The following is a 17,361-nucleotide window of genomic DNA, read 5'->3' as shown; positions in this document are numbered from 1 at the left end:
TTTTGAATATCAGAGAACTGAACAATAAATGTGACGTGTATATATATATTAGTTGTGTTATTAATCACACGACTTCATATATATGTATTATTTACTATGCTGAACCTATTCAATTTGCTTCCTTTTAGCTGGTCAAATTCTCTCATAATTGTTTGAAGATGTCATATCCCAAGAGGAAAGAAATTTTTATGAAATATGTACAAATCATCCATTAGTAGTGGAAAATTTGATTTCTAGGTAAAGCTCATTTTCTTTTATTTCATCTTCAACTTTTTTTTTTTAATAAAAACCCTTACCTTCCATCTTGGAGTCAATACTGTATATTGGCTCCAAGGCAGAAGAGTGGTAAGGGCTAGGCAACAAGGGTCAAGTGACTTGCCCAGGGTCATACAGCTGGGAAGTGTCTGAGGCTAGATTTGAACGAACCTAGGACTTCCCATCTCTAGGCCTAGCTCTCAATCCACAGAGCCACCCAGCTGCCCCCCATCTTCAACTTTTCTTGTCAATAAATGGATCTGATCTTCCTTACAGCCCTGTGAGACAGGGAAGGAAGTTACCACTGTTGCAAGTACTAGATTTAGAACACAGAGATCATCTAAGTCATTTTAAAGAATTGATTTTAGAGGAAACAGCGTTGGAGAAGTTAAATCCACTTGCTCAAAATCACAGAGCCTTTGCAAAACAATAGAGATGGGATTCAAATTTATCTTTTCACTGTATATGCAGGGGTCTTCTATCACTGGATTTTTGAAAACTGCTTTGATTTCTTCAGATAAAAAGTCCTAAATAAAGCTGCTTAGATACTCAGTTTTTCTACTTGAAAAATGGCAGCAATAACAACTAATACTCTGACCACCACATAGGTTTGTAGCAGGAATGGAATGAGGCTGTGTATGTAAGAGTACTTTAAAAAAATGTAATGTTTCATGTGAACACTTATTATTAAAGCTCAGTCAGCCTAAAATCACCCCAAATTCCATGTTCTTAAAAGTGATATACATATGATGAAACAATCTGAAAATAAATAGGTAGGTACAGGGTTGACCAAATTTATCACCATATTAAAAATAAATTATAATTTTATTTAAAAACCCAAACAGTCAAATGACTTGAATCTCATATATTTCATTATTCTTTTATATAGAACTGTATTTTTAGAGCCTTCTTTATAATTAAACTCAGGCCTTTTCCCTGCTAGTTTTGCCTCTAGCATAGAACACAAACAAGTTTTGAGGGGTTTCTGTAAGGTGTACCTTTATCATTTTCAACAGTTTGAAAATAGGCTGTTTTATCAGAATAATAACAGAAATCTTCTGGTAGTAGGTGTCAATAAAAGAAAAGTGATAGCATTATGTTCTACTGATAACAGAAGCAGCTGAAGTTCAAAGAAATTGCAGCACGGTCATCTTACTCTTAAGTCTACTAGGTGACTGAGTAGCCATAGAATGTTGTGACTAACTATATGGAGGTGATTATTGGAATGTGGATAAAGGGCATCACTGGGCCAAGCACAAGATAAGGGGATGCAGCTTGAGGAGTGACCAGAAATACATTCTAGGAGCATCCATACAGAGGTGCAGCTTTTTCACTTATTCAGGGCCTTTCTGACTAGTATCTGGCAAAATAATGAAATAATTTCACCAGCATCATCCTCTAATACACATTTTTGAAGGGCTTTAACATTCATAAAGCATTTCCCTCCCCACAATCCAATGAGGTAGGTAGTTGAAGTAGGATTATGCTCATTGTACTGATTAGGAAACTTAAGCTCAGAGAGGTAAAACAACTCATCCAAGAATAGCCAGGAATAGACCCCAGCTATTCTGAGACCACAGCTGGCATTCCTTTGGCTACCTTATTCTGTCTGCTCCTAGAATTATTTTTATAGTTGTACATTGTTACAGAATGCAGAGGGAAGGGGAAAATTGGAGAATATTCCCCCAAAGATGGCCCTGGTGAGAACTCATGCAAATTTCCTCTAAAGATTCATAGGTCGGGCTGCTTTTTAAAAATTTAAATCCTTACCTTCTGTCTTGGAACTGATACTAAGTATTGGTTCCAAGGCAAAAGAATGGCAAGGGTTAGGCAGTTGGGGTTAAGTGACTTGGTTAAGAAGTATCTGAGGCTAGATCTCAATCCAGGACCCCCGTCTCCAGGCCCCACTCCCTATCCACTGAGCCACCTAGTACCACCACAGGAATGTTTTAAAGAGGCAATCTGAATTATTTCCAAGTTATGAAAATTTTTTTTTAAAACCTTACCAATATAATTGTCTTATTTCAGTTCCTAGAGAATTTGTTTAGCTAATGATTAAAATGACAAATACATGAAAAACCCACTGACCTTGACTACATTTTTATCCTTTGCTTTATACAGGCAGAAAACAGTCTATGTTTAACAGATGTTATAAATGATGGATGTTTATTTTACAGCCATTGAGGCAGAAATGCAAGAGGCCAAACAGATTAAGGCACAGAAGGATAAAGATAATGTAGCTTATGTGAAAAAATGTTTACTTAAGAACATTGTTTTTGTTTAAATAGTATGCACTGATTATACAAAGGCAGTATGAAGTCTCTTTAAGGGTGTCTTTGGATACTGCATTTGTCCCATAATACAAGCCTGCAACAAATATTGAACTTAAGAGTTTCTTACATCTTACAGTGTAGAAATAGATAAGAATTATTCTTGATAAAACTATTACAAAATAATGTGAAAAGTTGAATTTTTACAACAGCTTTCTGCAAAGTTCACATACATTTTTTTTTTATCAGTCATGTCCATTCTACCTGGAAACTATCCAAGGTTCATGTTTCTGTGTAAAGTAGGGAAAGGGGGAAAAAGCATAATGTTATACTTTACTAAGCTTTTTGTACTTAATGTAGCAATTTGGATTTCTAATCGTCACTGTCTATACAAGACCTGTTCACAAATTGTCTGATACACTAGAATTTAATGAAGAGAAGCTTCATGTAATCTTCATTTTGTACAGACTGGATAACTCAAAAATGATTCATTTATTAAAATCCAAGGGGGAAATAATAATAATGATACATTGTTTTTCAGGCTTCTAAGATCCACAGAAAAAGTGTGACTCATTGAAAGCTAGTCAACTTCATACATGATAGTACAATTGACCCATGGCACTTGTCTGAAGAATTAAACAGGTATAAGTAGAAAGGAACTGCAAACATAATTGAGTTCTATACCTGAATCTCCTCTTCAGCCCTTTCTGCTTTATTTCATCTCCTAATGTCCCTTCTCCCATTTCTCTCCTCTGTTCTTCCTCTAGTCTCTTTAATTTGTAAAAAAAAATACCCCCAAACCCCAATTACTTTAGGTTTACAGTATAGTGCTTTTAACTTCATGGGAAGCTCAATCTTCTGATTAACAGCAGGTTGTAGGATAATTTAATAAGTATCCTTTTTTTAAAAAATAATTTAAAGCTATAATGTTTACTCTAAAATGTTAGGGAATGACCTATCAAAAGCAAACCATTTATAAATGAAATCAAGTAAGATCAATATTACATTCCATTGTAAGCAGGTCCTCCACCACCTTCTGGTACCACCCAGTTAATATTCTGACTTGGATCTTTAATATCACAGGTTTTGCAATGGACACAGTTCTGAGCATTTATTTGCAATCGAAATCCAATACCTGATTCTGTAGGAACAAATTCATAAACTCCTGCAAAGTAAAAATATGTTATCTTAATCTAGTTCTTATTTTGGGGAATTGTGAATGTTTAATATTCAAAATTATAACTTGGCTATCTTCTATCACTTTTCAATAAGAGCAGTTACAGAAATCTTTAAATTTGTTTTCTAAATGTTCCTTCATACAAACTATTGCTGGGGTATCAATTACTTTGGACACAACCATATTGTAGATATAATAGTTAGACTGTTTGAACAAGTTTGGCCAGTCCTTTAAACCAGCTATTACACTAGGACTTTTCTGTGTATGTTTAGCAATAATATTATTTTGGGATAGAAGAAAAATAAAAGTGTTTACCTGCAGGGCAGAATCGTTGTTCTGGCCCACCATATATCGCCAAATTCCTATCAACAGGTATACTGTCATCCTTCAGTGTTAAGTGTGGTGGTTGGTCATCATCATGATTAGTTCCACTTAGGGCCACTGAGGAGAGTAGGTCAAAACTGATCTTTCCATCAGGTTTTGGGTACGCAATAGGTACACATTCTCTAGCTGGCTTTAGTTGAGAAGAGTCAGTACCTATAATGATTTTTAAGTAATTAAAAGAAATATAAACTCTAATTTAATTTTTTCAAAAGAAAGTACCAGAATGGATTAAAAATAATCTTGGGGAACCTTTTACTTATATAGAGAACGTAGCAAAAACTAACAAAACATTTCTTCATTAAAACACTGTTTGCCTCCTCACCTCCTTCCCTTTGAGAAAGTCAATCGGGCATTGTGCTCAGTGCTGCAAAAGCCATTTCTGCTCTCAGGGAGCTCACAACTGAATGGGGGAGTCAACATGCAAACAACCATGTACAAACAAGCTATTCTATGAGATGTAAAAAATAAACAACATAGGGAGGGATTGGGAAAGGCTTTCAGTAGAACGTGGGATTCTAGCTAGGGCTTGAGGAAAGCTGGCAAAGTCTGGGAGGCAGAGATAGGGAAGGGAGAGCATTCCTGGCATGTGCCTGGGGCTGAGTGATGGGAGGTCTTGTCTAAGGACTAGCAAAGGAGGCTAGTGTCATTGGACTGAAGCAGATATGGGGAACAGGGAGGACCTTATGGTGTAAGAGGACTGGGTGGTAGAAGGGCAAAGAACAAACTTGAGGTTTTGGTCTGGGGCTCCATGGCCTAGTTCAGTCTCAACATCAACCAGTTCCCAAGGACCTCAATGATGAGTACGGCACCTTGTGATACATCCAGCATACACCTCCATATTGTCCTCAACTCAACCTCTTCCTACCAGCCAAACCTTGGATACAGATGCATCTTTTTAGGATAATGGAGAATGCCAAGGAAATCTATTTTCCATGCCAAAGAAAAATAAGTACTATCCTTGGTTCTCCGAATGTATCAGCAAGTACAACATATTTTCCTTCTAAAGACTTTAATATACTGAACATGAACTTATTTTTATAATAAAATTATATAAACACTAGTATAAAAACAGTCCACCCCAAACTCACCTACTTCTAGATAGATGATCCTATCCTTTCTATAAATTTGGTTTTGATGACACAATATTTTAGCATAATGGCTGAATATTTAACATCTCATCTGGGAAAATTCATGCTCAGATTACCTTTATGTTTTAATGTCCATGGTTCCATTCCTCTCAATATCCAGTAAAACAATCCAGTGTAAATCATCCCTCCATACAAACCCAATGGTGAATGGCAAGCAGGCCTGATGTTTCGAACAGAATAAAGTTCCTTCCATACCCATGATTTCTTCAAATTGTCCTCATATTCAGGCACATGGAGTCCTATTAGTCAAAAGTTTTAGCTCAGATAATTTATATGAAAATGCTCTGAAAAGTACAAAGCCCTGGACAAAGTAATACTACTACAATCTAGAGTAATTTTAACCAAACTAAGAGTAATACTAAATAATACTAAATACTAAAATAAAATACTCAATACTGAAGTGAAAAAGGCACAAAAAGCATAGGATAATTAAAGAACTGCAGAATTTCATATTTGAAAACTGCTAACATATTACTACTTAAAGTCAATTAACTCTTTTGGGGGGACATGGAAAATTATCCACCAATTGAGGAGATTATAGATGTCTGAAATATTGATAATATGAAAAATTAACATTTCGAAATTTAATACAAATAGGAATGCTCAAAATCCTATCTTTCATGTTATTGTTTTAGCTTAACAATAAAGAATTAACACCATTCCTGAAATTAATTTGATATACAGTATGGTAGTGATATTCTAGATCTCATCTTCAAATCTTGTTTTCCTTTTGAGCTCATGGCAGCCTTACTCCCTATTACTTTATCAACTACTATTCCTTGCCCTGGGCTCCGTCTCCTCTCTCAATTTATATTCTGCCTCCAATTTCTTTTATTATAAGCCAGTTCTGGTCCTATGTAAGAGTGCATCATACACGATGGTACTGAGTATTTAATGAAAAATGTAGAAGTGTGGGTCTGAATGTTCGAACGTATAGCATTTGCCTGGCAAAACTGACACAGAAAAACGTGTGACCAAAAAATAGGCACATTCCATGAAAGGTATAGAGTTTTGGTTGTCTTTAAAAACCAAAACTCTTACCTTCTGTCTTAAAATTGATACTCTCAGTTCCAAGGCAGAAGGTGAAGTGACTTGCCCAGGATCACACAGCTAAGAAGTGTCTGAGGTCACATTTGAATTTGGTGCCTTTGGTCATTTCCAGGTCTCAGCCACCTAGCTGCCCCTTGGTTGTCTTCTTTATTTTTGTCACTGACTCTTTCTCTGTATGGCAGTATCTACTGCCATCTACCATTTTGAATCTTTGCTTTTTTTTCCCCTCTCTTTATACTTTTCTTTCATCCTGACCATCTCCTTTTATTTTCCAGCTTACATTGAATAGGTTGGACACCAGTGAGTAAAATTCCTTTCTTATCTGCAAAGCCACCAATCATGACCCAGATGGCCCAGTCTTTGTGACCACTGCTCCCTGCACCAAATGTATTTCTATGGCCCCAGAAACATTGCTCTCCTCCCCACCCTTTTCAGCACTTGAGAGAGAGGTCCAGAAGTTTGGTTTCTAGATAAAAGCTTTATTGTAGAACTTTTTTTAACTGGTTCTTCTTCTAGAGCCGGGGTTCTTAACTTTTGTTGTGTCATCACCTCTTTGGCAGTTTGGTCCAGCCTATGGACTCCTTCTCAGATTTATACTTTTAAATCCACAAAATACTTAGGAGCAAAAAGGAAACATGGTCTATTGACAGAGTTATCAAAATAGAGATAACTAAACCCAGGTTAAATTGATATCTCCAGGTTCTTATTTCCATAGAGTATAATTTTTGTAAATTCTAAGATTTAGGATTGAATTATTTATAATTGTAATTTGTAATTACTTGTAATTGGGAATTGTATTTTGTAAAATCCAAGATTTGAAATCTTTTGAGAGTAGTTTTAGGATTTATTAACTCCCTGAATCAATAAAAGTGAATTGCTTTAAGAAGACACCATAAAGAAACCTACATTGCATCAGAAGATCTAAAGTGAACTGTGGGAAGTTTTGATTGAACTGAAGGGGGTTGAATGCATTTAACGAATGTAAATTTCTTATGCCAAAGGGGATTGCCCCCTAACTGGCTTTTTGTCAGTGCACCTACCTACCATTGGTTTTGCTTTCTTTTCCCTTTATTTCCCTTTTCCTTATTATTACTTTAGTTTTCTAATAGTGTAATATTGTAGGCACCTTTAACTAGAAGATTTTTAGAAGTATAAGTTAGATGTATTTAGCTGATCCACTGGGGAGACTGGCCTCCCAAAGGATCACAAGGTTTGTAAAAAGGAATTCTTTAATTTCTTTAATTTAATGGAGGACCTGGAGGTCCTCTTACCATAGAGATGTGTAGGGATTAACCAGCCCACAGTGACAGGAAGTAGGAACCAGGGAGAATTTAGAATTCCTTCTCCCCTCAACCCCAATCCCTCGATGCCTGTACAAGTTAAAAGAATATACCTATATATGTATATATTTGTATGTGTTATTTGACAATAAGTCCTAGTACTAGTTATTTGACTATAAGAAATATCATTGTCATCAGCAGAACCCGAGGTATTGAACACAGTCTTGTGGACTGCCTAATTTTCCTATTTTACACTGAATGATTCTAGTTAGTTGTCAAATCCTTTTTTCTTTGATGGGCTTTCCTTGACTTCTTCAGTTCACATCTTTATTACCTCTTACTTGGATTACTTCAACCTTTTCTTTGCCAGGCTCCCTGAGTCTGGGCTTTTCTCACTACCACTGCCAAAGTGGTTTTATTTATTTTTTAATTAATGAGAAAAAACCCAAACACAAAAATAATCCCTGATAACAGATATGGATATATAAACAAAACAAGTTCCTGCGCCAGCCCAAAACATTGGTCTCCTCTCTCATCTGAAAGTGGTCAAAGCCACCATTTCCATCTGCTCTCAGGAGAGCTTGCCAAGTCTAAAAGCAGGCATTTTTTTTACTTCCTCTGCCTAACCTTCCCTCTGAGGTGTCATATGGTGTCAGCAGTCTAGTCACGCTGTGTCAGGTGTCTGGAAGTTAGGCTTTGTTTCTGGCTTTTCTCTCAAGTAAGTCCCTTCGGGTCCCCCTCCGCCACCTCTCTCACGTTCCTTCTTATTCTCTCCCACCCCTCCCTGTCTCTGGCTTGGATTATTGTAACAGTCTCTTAAGAGGTCCATTTAACCTCCACTCCTCCCCATCCCCGGCCACTGTCCATTTCTTATATACAGTTGAGAAACTAATCTTCCTTTGCAGAGATCCATTTGTGTTGTTGTTGGGCTCAGGGATTCTCAGGGACTCTCCATTCCCTCCAAGTAGCAAAGTTCACAGAATTGCAGAAAGTCAGCGCTGGAAGGGACTTTCAGATCCCCCATATCCACCCACTTTGGTTTTCTCCTGATGAGAGAGAGAAGCTCTTGAGAGGCTACATGGCCAGGATCAGAACTCTAGCTCTGTTGCCCAGCCTTGAAGCTGGGAAAGACTGAAGACAAACTGAGGCGAGGTGGGCATGGGATGGAGAGGAGAGTGCCAGGGAAGCAGTGAGCACGAGTCTAGGCACACGTTAGGAGACAGAGGCCATTGTCCGTGGGGTCACAGAGAGTCAGACATGACAAAACGACACAAATCTCTATTCATTCTCCCTTCATGGTCTTGGAAAACTCACTGTATCCTCCTGTTTTTTTGGCCTCAAACATCCTCTCCTCTCTCTTCTGTGTTTGATAAATTCTCACTAAGTTTTTGAAGCCTAATTCAAATGTCTCCTTCCTCAGGGTAACCTTCTCGGGCCCACCATCATTTCCCTTCAGAGACCCCCATGGCATCGTTCTGCATCATAGCCATGTGTGTAATATGTCACTCCAACCAAACTGAAACTCCTCAAAGGTGGCCACCCTGGCTCTACTGACTATATTTCCCTAGGAATCTGGCACAGCCACCTGCACACAGCTGGTGCATCACAGACGTTCACTGAATGAAATGAATTTCATTCTGCACTTAAATAAATCTCTTTGCCAGCCTACCAGTCCAAAGACCTGCATCTTTCCTTTGAAAGCTCTTCAAGCTTGGCAGTCCCTTTGGCCTCCTCATCTCACTTCTCCTTTCAACCCTAACAGCGTTAAATGGGCATGAAAGGCCCTTTCTCTCTCTTGCTTCTCAGGACACTTAGAGAAGAGGCATTGGCCATTCCCAAGGGAGGGTACGGAATGCTTGTGAGGATCTGCTTCATCTTTTTCTCTGATTAGGCTCTCACCTTTGTGTTCTGTGGCCAGGCCTAACTGTTGTCATGCATAAGCCATTCACAACAGGAACACATTGACCTATAATTCTATTGTATACCGTGTTATATTTATTAATGCATCCATAAGGTCTTGGATTTTAAACTCTAGAAGGCTTATGCTGTTCCTGGCCTAATCACACATTGCATACATGATTTTTAATAGAATGGTCTGACAAAGACAGAACATACCTCCACCTTACTTGAGTTTTCTTCACATCTTAAATGTCAAAAGCAAAAGATGTAAAGAAAAAAAAATCCCTGAGATGTTAAAAAAAATCTTCAATCTGAAGATTACATATGAGTTTTTACCTTAGCATATAACTTTATGCAGGAGGGGGCAGCTCATTCCTTATACATGAAATGGGGATAATAATAATCAACTTATGTGGAAATTTTTTAAAGCCCTGTAAGATTTTCTCCTCATCCACCAAGGGAGCTAATGCATCTTCTACAATTTCCCAAAGGAGTGACAGGTTTGCTCCATAATGCATTAAGTAAGAAGTTCTTACCCATTGTTTTTGACTGAAGATTCTCACTAGTTAGTTTGCTGAAAATGGACTCTGCAGCCATAATGCCACTTTTCATTGCAGTATGGGTACCTTTAATCTTAGCAACATTCATGAAACCAGGGCTACAGCCAACAAGCACTCCACCAGGGAATGTGAGTTTTGGTATAGACTAAGGAAGAAAAAGCGAGGAACAAAGACTGAGGTTCCAAGCAATAAAAGTAAACAAAAAAATTCAAAACACACACATGTACACCTATTTACATATATGTTCTATATATATATATTTTCAGCCTGTATAGTTTGGAAACAGAAAAAAAAAACAACAGAAAAAAACACTTTTCTTTTGTAAACAGGTTGGAATTAATATCCTGAAAAAATTAAAAGGAGGAAAAGAGGCAGTCAGGTCAATAAGTACTAAATAGAACAAAGAAATATAAACTTTGGTAGTCCTTAGAGGGAGGTTAAATTTTTATTTTTTTATTTTTGTGTTTCTTGAGGGCTAGAAATTCTTGGTAAGCATGGGCAAATAGAACTTTTCTTCAGGCTAGTCCTAAAAATGAATAATTAATACAGAATTGACAGAGTTAATAACATAATTTTGTATGATGTAAAATTGAAAAACCAGCTAAAATGAAGATAATTCTTAGTACTATAATAACCAGAGGAACAGAGGGATCCTAGACAAAAAGCAAGGAGCTTGAGAAAAGGCTGTAGGCAGGAAGGCAATTAATGAGCTCTGTTCTGCACAGGCCTGTTGGATGGACATCTAGTTGGAAATACCCAACAGACTCTGTGTGTGTGTGTGTGTGTGTGTGTGTGTGTGTGTGTGTGTTGTGTGTGTGTGTGTTGGGGTATGGGAGGGGCCCAAAACTCTCATATCCAGTTCTTCTTAGTCAAGGGCGAGGTGGAGAAGGAGGTGGAAGTGGGAAAGAAGGAGGCCTTGGGATCCCTGGGGGAACAAGAGGAGTTCTTCTAGGGAAAAGCCACAACCCAAGAACTACTTGTATGGCTAGTAATGCTGGCAACTCTGAGGGACTGAGTCTCTTAGAAGATCAGTCACACAGGGAACAGACAAAATCAAGGGTTCCTAAGTGATCATGTATTAGGAATCTCTTTTTAATGATTCACAGTAGAATGTCATATAAGGCAAGTACTTCTTGGACCTTATTTAAGAGAATTTAGTTATGAAGGCAATAAAAACTTCATCGTAAGGTGCTCTCCACGCAAGGGACCCACAAAGAGATGACTGTTTTAAGGCTTGTGAAAATGATACAATAAAGAGAAATGTTGGTTATTTATGACCTTCGTGAATATGAAATGATATATCTTTCACCTCACAATAAGATTAGAATATTTTTAAAGACAGACTGATTTATAGCTGTAAATAACTGATTAATGGATATAAATTAGTTCTTAGAACAGCATTATAAGTATTATAGGAAAAAAATAAAAATTTATTTTAAATTTAAAATTTAATTATTTAAACATTGTGATAACCTTATAATTTATGTTCTATGTATTTACAAAAGGATACAAGGCAGTTACAAATTTAAATGAGATGTAAAATTGGGCAAAAAATAGAACTGAGACTACCAAAAAGGAGCAACAGGAGTAGATATAAAAAAGTGAAAAAAAAAGGAAAAAAGAGAAGTAAACAACCTCTTGAGACACATACTCAACTGGTCTCAGTTTGCTCACTCCTACCATAACAGAATTTTTTTTTATCTATTAAGAAACCATTACATTCTCTCCTAGAATTGATACTACATATTGGTTCCAAGGCAGAAGAGCAGTAACAGCTAGGCAACTTGGTAAGTGAGTTGCCCAGTCACATGGCTAGGAAGTGTCTGAGGCTAGATTTGAACATTGGACCTCTTCTCATCTCCAGGCCTGGCTCTCAATCTACTGAGCCACTTAGCCACCCTAAATAATGAAATTTTTATTGATTATCTGTCAAAGTAGAAATTTTTTGTTGTTCAGTTGTTTCAATTGATTCTTTGCGACCTCACCTGGGGTTTTTTGGGCAAAGATACTAGAGTGGTTTGCCATTTCCTTTTCTGGCTTATTTACAGATAAGGAACAGAGGAAAATGGTAAAGTGACTTGTTGAGGGTCACACAACTAGAAAGTCTCTGAGATAGGATATGAATTCACGAAGATAAGTATTCTTAACTTCAGGCCTGACTCTCTATCCATTGTGCCACCTAGCTGCCCTAGAAAACTTTTTACTTCAACTAATTTAAGAAATAATTTATTATATAGAGCTTTGAATAAAGGAAAATGGGTAACAGTTGATCAACTACAGTTACGCAAAATATAAAAGTAAAAGGTATTTTTTTTAAATTAGCCTTTTTGGGTAGGCTTAGAATATAGTATTTGATTTACAATTTAAAGACTGATAACTCATATTTATTATTGCAAGATTAGATAATATATTCTCAAACAATGTGGTTTGCTGAAATGCTGTAAGTTTTTTTCTGGCATTTTGTAATTCTTTGCCTTTAAATTTCTATGCTAGCTTCAGTCTTAAATTTATGAAATACAGTGTAAACCAGAGAGAACAAAAATCAAGGAAAATAACTTTGTGATAAGAAAAAGAAAGAATAACTGTTACCTGAAAGCCACCTTCATTGAGAGCTCTGGCTCCATAGGCAATCCTTTTCCCACCCTCTAGAGTTGGCTGAACTGAAGGATGATGTTTCCACCTCTGGAACTCTCTAAAAGGGCTCAAGTATGGATTCTGATAATCTAAACCAACCTTTAAAAAAATTATTATCTTTTAAGTTATATAGAGTTATCAAATTAGCTACTTTAATTTTATATGATACCTTATGTTAACCTATGAAATTTACTCAAATCACTGTGAAAACATTTAATATATTAGTAACTGGCTACCTCAAATTAAATAAATAGAACACGAAATCTGTGTAGGAAAGAAGACAGTCAAACAAATGAGAGTAGCAGTTTTTAAAAAAAATCAACAAACACAGAAAATAAGAGCAATCATATCATAGTAGGTTTAGATTTGGAATAGATCTTAGATATCTGTTCATTGCTGACCTGGGATATGATAAGGATACAGTAGGATCAAATCCAATCCTATTTTGTTGTCACTCCTATATAACCTATATAACCTAATAGGAATATTCTAGGTTTAATATCCATAAGTATAACTTTTTTCTTCTCTAAGAGTGATGTTGATTGAAATGAAATGCAAATGGATAGTTTTGAAGGCTTTTCTGTACTCTCATATCTATTATTTTCATAGCAAAAAAGATCCTTCAAACATAACAAGAATCGGGGAAAAGAAATCACTTACCACAAAACCAAGAGCTACCATTGGCTCATTCTCATTTAAATGATAGAGAAAAGATCCTCCATAAGTATGTCTGTCCAAGGGCCAACCAACTGTATGTTCTACTCTTCCTGGTTTCCAATTCTTTTGGTCAATAATCCATAACTGCAAATTAGGCACAGGCAGATTTAATGTTTTTCTTTGTTTTCTGGCAGTAAAAATTCCTCTGAAAAGGCAGTAATAATGAGATAGATACACAGAAGAAGCCCTTCTCCTTTAAAGGAATATATATTTATTAAATATATCTTAATTAAAATTTAATACAAAAGGATCAGTTTTAAAAGTGGCTTTTTTTTCCAGGTGCCAATTAATCCTTAAGTATATCTATTATACAATTTTAAGGAGAATACTATATTAGGTTATTTCAATAGCTCTTTGAATGGTTTATTCTCCTTTTAGGTTTCAGTTTTCAAGGTCCATTTCCTTCTTTCACTAAAATTTACTTAAGGAAGTTTTAAAAAATGCTAGAAAAGGATAGTAATTTGTGAGCTATCAAAACAGTGAAATTCCCAGTATAAGGCTAGAATCAAAAGTACAAGGTCCAAGGTCTAGTAAATGTATAGATAGCACTTTGACAGATAGATGACTTATTGTCATCTAGAAAAAAATTAGGAAATGAAAATATCCTAATGTTCTCTATTTTATTTCATATTATGGAATCAAAAGTAGGAAGGAATTCAACAAATGGGATCAATTCAAATGAAATCTAATAAATCAAAGAAAAATACATAAACTCCAAAAATTAAAAAAGAAGATAATTTAAAGGATGTCATGTAGGGTGTACTATCTAAAATAGAAACTTTATTTCAATTTGCATTACTAAAAATTCTAGATGTAGGCAAAATCTGTTACAAAATCATTAAAATGAAATCTCTGAATAACAAGTATATTCACATCTCAGTCATTTAATTCATATAAAATTTAATAAAAATAAATAATAGCATAATAAAAGAACCTAGACCATCTCTGCTGTAATGGGATTTGAATTGTAAATATTTTAAATTATATTATGTGATATTTCAAAGGCTTTTACTACGTTTACAATAAAATAGTTCAACTTGATTAAAAAAAGTGTGTCTTGTCATGAATGATAGTTGTGTAAAAATACCACTGAGTTAAACTTTGTCTTCCAACAATGAAAATAATTAAAGTGACAGAACATTACCTCCTTTAATCCAATACCATAGGTCTGGGGTTCACAATTGGCCCTCAGGTCAAACTTCTTATACAGTTGCTTGGCAAGATGTCCATGACAACCTTCACTAAAAATGGTGACTTTGGCATGTAGCTCCAGGCCTCTTTCAAATGTAGTCTGCAAAAGCACAGCATGTTATAATCAGCAGTGCCTCTGACTGATATGCTACAACAAAATTATTTCCTGGCTACACAAGGTTAGGGCTTTATATCTACCCTCAGAAGATCTCATTTCATTGGTCTGGCAATCTACCAAATGTAGGAAGAGACCTCCACATTCTAGGAGGCTCTTTTATGAATTGCTATGACCAAAAATATTCATTACCTGGAAGTCACCACCCTGTGATAAGCCTTTCCAAATGTAGCTTTGTAGTGGCTTGTAGGCTGACAGTCCGTCCAAAGGGTTCTTATCTGAAGGAGGCTTTTTGAGTTTGCTGGGAGCTTAGAGGCCCCAGGCTAACCCTCTATGCCATGAAGCATCAGAGCAGGGCCAAAGGAAAAAAATGCCAAATTAGGGCTATTAAAAAAATCAGATTATAAAGCTCAAATGACCAAGATTCTACTTACAGCAGACTGTTTTGGATGAAAATATTGAAATAAGTGAAATGTATGAATATTGACAAATAAAGGTATGAGGAAGATAGCACGTGTACCCCATATGAAGACAATAAGGTATATCTCACGTCAGAGGACTAGATCTGTATGACACAAAGTGAGGAGGTGCTTGCTAGTCTAGATGAGAAGTTTCTCAGGTGGGGCCAACAGGCAAAACTGGCCTGGAAGGGACATGTGTCCCAGTTTTGGGTAAGGTCAAGAAATGTGGAAACAATGGGGCTCCCTACTGAAGGGAAAAGTCCCTGGAGCAAAAAACTTCCTTGAGGTTCTAGTGCCAACTTGGCTTAGCAAGGCCCATTTTCCTCAGCAATATGGTGGATACTTCTCTTTACCATTTTTATATTCAACATCGCCCCACTCGGGGGAGTCCTACCTTGAAGAACCAGAGTCTCATGAAATTGTAAGACAGAGAGTGCAGAGAGGACACTTTGTTTTGGTGACAAACCTGCCATTTCCTTCTCTAGTGGATTAAGGTAAACAGAGGTTTAGTGACTTGTCCAGTAAAGATGATATAAGTGTTAAAAGTCAATGGAAGGACGACCATATGGTTTCAGGCATCCAGTTTGGGGTGGGGGTGGGGGGAGATACAATGTACTTTATTATTATTAATGTATTTAATGTTGGTAATAGCTTAACTATGTGTTTAATTTACCAATTAAACTTTATTATACAGATTATATATAAGAAAATCACATGATCTAGGGGGCAGAAGGCATTCACTTATATCTTATAACCATGGTAGGTCTCAGAATATATTCTTGGATATAAGGAACCTACTGTACACAAGTAGACTTCATCAATTCAGAAGGAGGGGAAAAAAAATCAAGTCAAAAGCATTCAAGACCAAACATTTGAAAGAATGACTGAAGAATTTTTTTTTAATAACATTGAGCAGTTATTTGGAAAACATTTAGACCCAGCCATAGTACCAAAAGTCAGTCACTGCTCTCAAGGAGCTCACAATCTAATGGGGGAGACAACAAGTAAACAAACATGAACAAACAAATGAGATATAGGATAAAAAGCAAAAAACTGTGAGGGGAGGCATTAGAATTAAGAAGGGTTGGGAAAGGCTTCCTAAAGAAGATGAAATTTTGGCTAAGGCTTAAAGGAAGTCAGGGAAGGTTGGAGAGGAGGAGGGAGAGCCCTTTACAAATGGGGGACAGTCAGAAAAAATGCTTATAGGTGAGAGATGAAGGGTTTTGTCTGTGAAACAATAAAGCCCACAGTCACTGGAGAAAAGAGTACAGTCAGGGAAAAAGGTGCAAAAAACCTAGAAAGTCAGGGCAGGGGATAGGTTTTGAAGTGCTCTGAATGCCAAAGGCATTTGTAGTTGATCATGGCAGTGATAGGGAGCTCCTGGGTTTATGGAGTGGAGGGAGGGAGTGCAAGAGGAAAATCACTTTGGTGGATGAATGTAGGATAAATGAAAGAAAAGAGAGGCCCTGCTGGCAGACCCCCTAAAGCCTATTGCAATAGTCTGGGTGTAAGGTGGTGGGTCTGCACTGGGGGAGGGGAGAAAGGGAGGAGTCAGTGGAGAGGAGGCAGCAGGGTCCAAAGATGCTACAAAGGTGACATCAGCAGGCCTTAGCAATTGTGGATGTAGGAGGTGGGGAAGCATGAGGAATCCAGGGTGATTCCTAGGCTGTCATCCTGAGGGACCAGGGGATGGTATTATCCTTGGTGGTAACAGGAGAGGTCAGAGGAAGGCAGGGTTGAGGGTGAAAGATGATGAATCCAGCTTCCAATATGCTGAATTTAAGATGTCTACAGGACATCCAGTTTGAGATGAAGACCAGACACCAATAGAGAGGTTAGGGAAGAATTTAGAAATAGGAAAGATTTGAGAACTGTCATCTTAGAGAGTGCCAATAAGTCCATGGATGCTGATACAGTGAGAGAAGAGAAGAGGGTCCAGGGGAGAATTCTTAGGGATACCTATGGTTAGGGGATATGACCTGGAGGGAAATATAGCCAAAGAGACTGAGGAGCCATCAGATAGGTAGGTGAAGAACCAGGAGAGAATGGTATCTTGAAAACTCAGAGGGAAGAGGGCATGAAGAAGGAGAGAGAATTATCGATAACATTAAAGGCTGCAGAGAGGTCAAGGAGAATAAGGTTTGAGAAAAGGCCTTTGAATTTGTCAAGTAAGGAATCATTAGTAACTTTGGAGAAAAGAACTTTAGTGGAATGAAAAGT

General features: G+C 36.9%; 1 protein-coding gene across 1 annotated transcript in view; it reads right to left on the bottom strand.

Moving 5' to 3' along the window:
- Positions 1-2,393: 2,393 nt before the first annotated feature.
- The window catches only part of ETFDH (electron transfer flavoprotein dehydrogenase), a 28,950-nt gene continuing 13,982 nt past the window's right edge, over positions 2,394-17,361 (bottom strand). Inside the window, exons 7-13 of the mRNA XM_001366182.5 lie at positions 14,519-14,665; positions 13,318-13,458; positions 12,613-12,756; positions 10,000-10,168; positions 5,291-5,473; positions 4,018-4,239; positions 2,394-3,690 (exon numbers count right to left, since the gene is read on the bottom strand). Of these exons, the coding sequence (XP_001366219.1) occupies positions 3,527-3,690; positions 4,018-4,239; positions 5,291-5,473; positions 10,000-10,168; positions 12,613-12,756; positions 13,318-13,458; positions 14,519-14,665 (1,170 nt within the window). The 3' untranslated portion in view covers positions 2,394-3,526. The remainder of the gene's footprint in view (positions 3,691-4,017; positions 4,240-5,290; positions 5,474-9,999; positions 10,169-12,612; positions 12,757-13,317; positions 13,459-14,518; positions 14,666-17,361) is intronic.

This window comes from Monodelphis domestica, chromosome 6 (assembly GCF_027887165.1).
Source record: "Monodelphis domestica isolate mMonDom1 chromosome 6, mMonDom1.pri, whole genome shotgun sequence".
NCBI lineage: Eukaryota > Metazoa > Chordata > Mammalia > Didelphimorphia > Didelphidae > Monodelphis > Monodelphis domestica.
The sequence above is the reverse complement of the archived record's forward strand: the minus strand, read 5'-3'. Positions and strand labels throughout refer to the sequence as shown.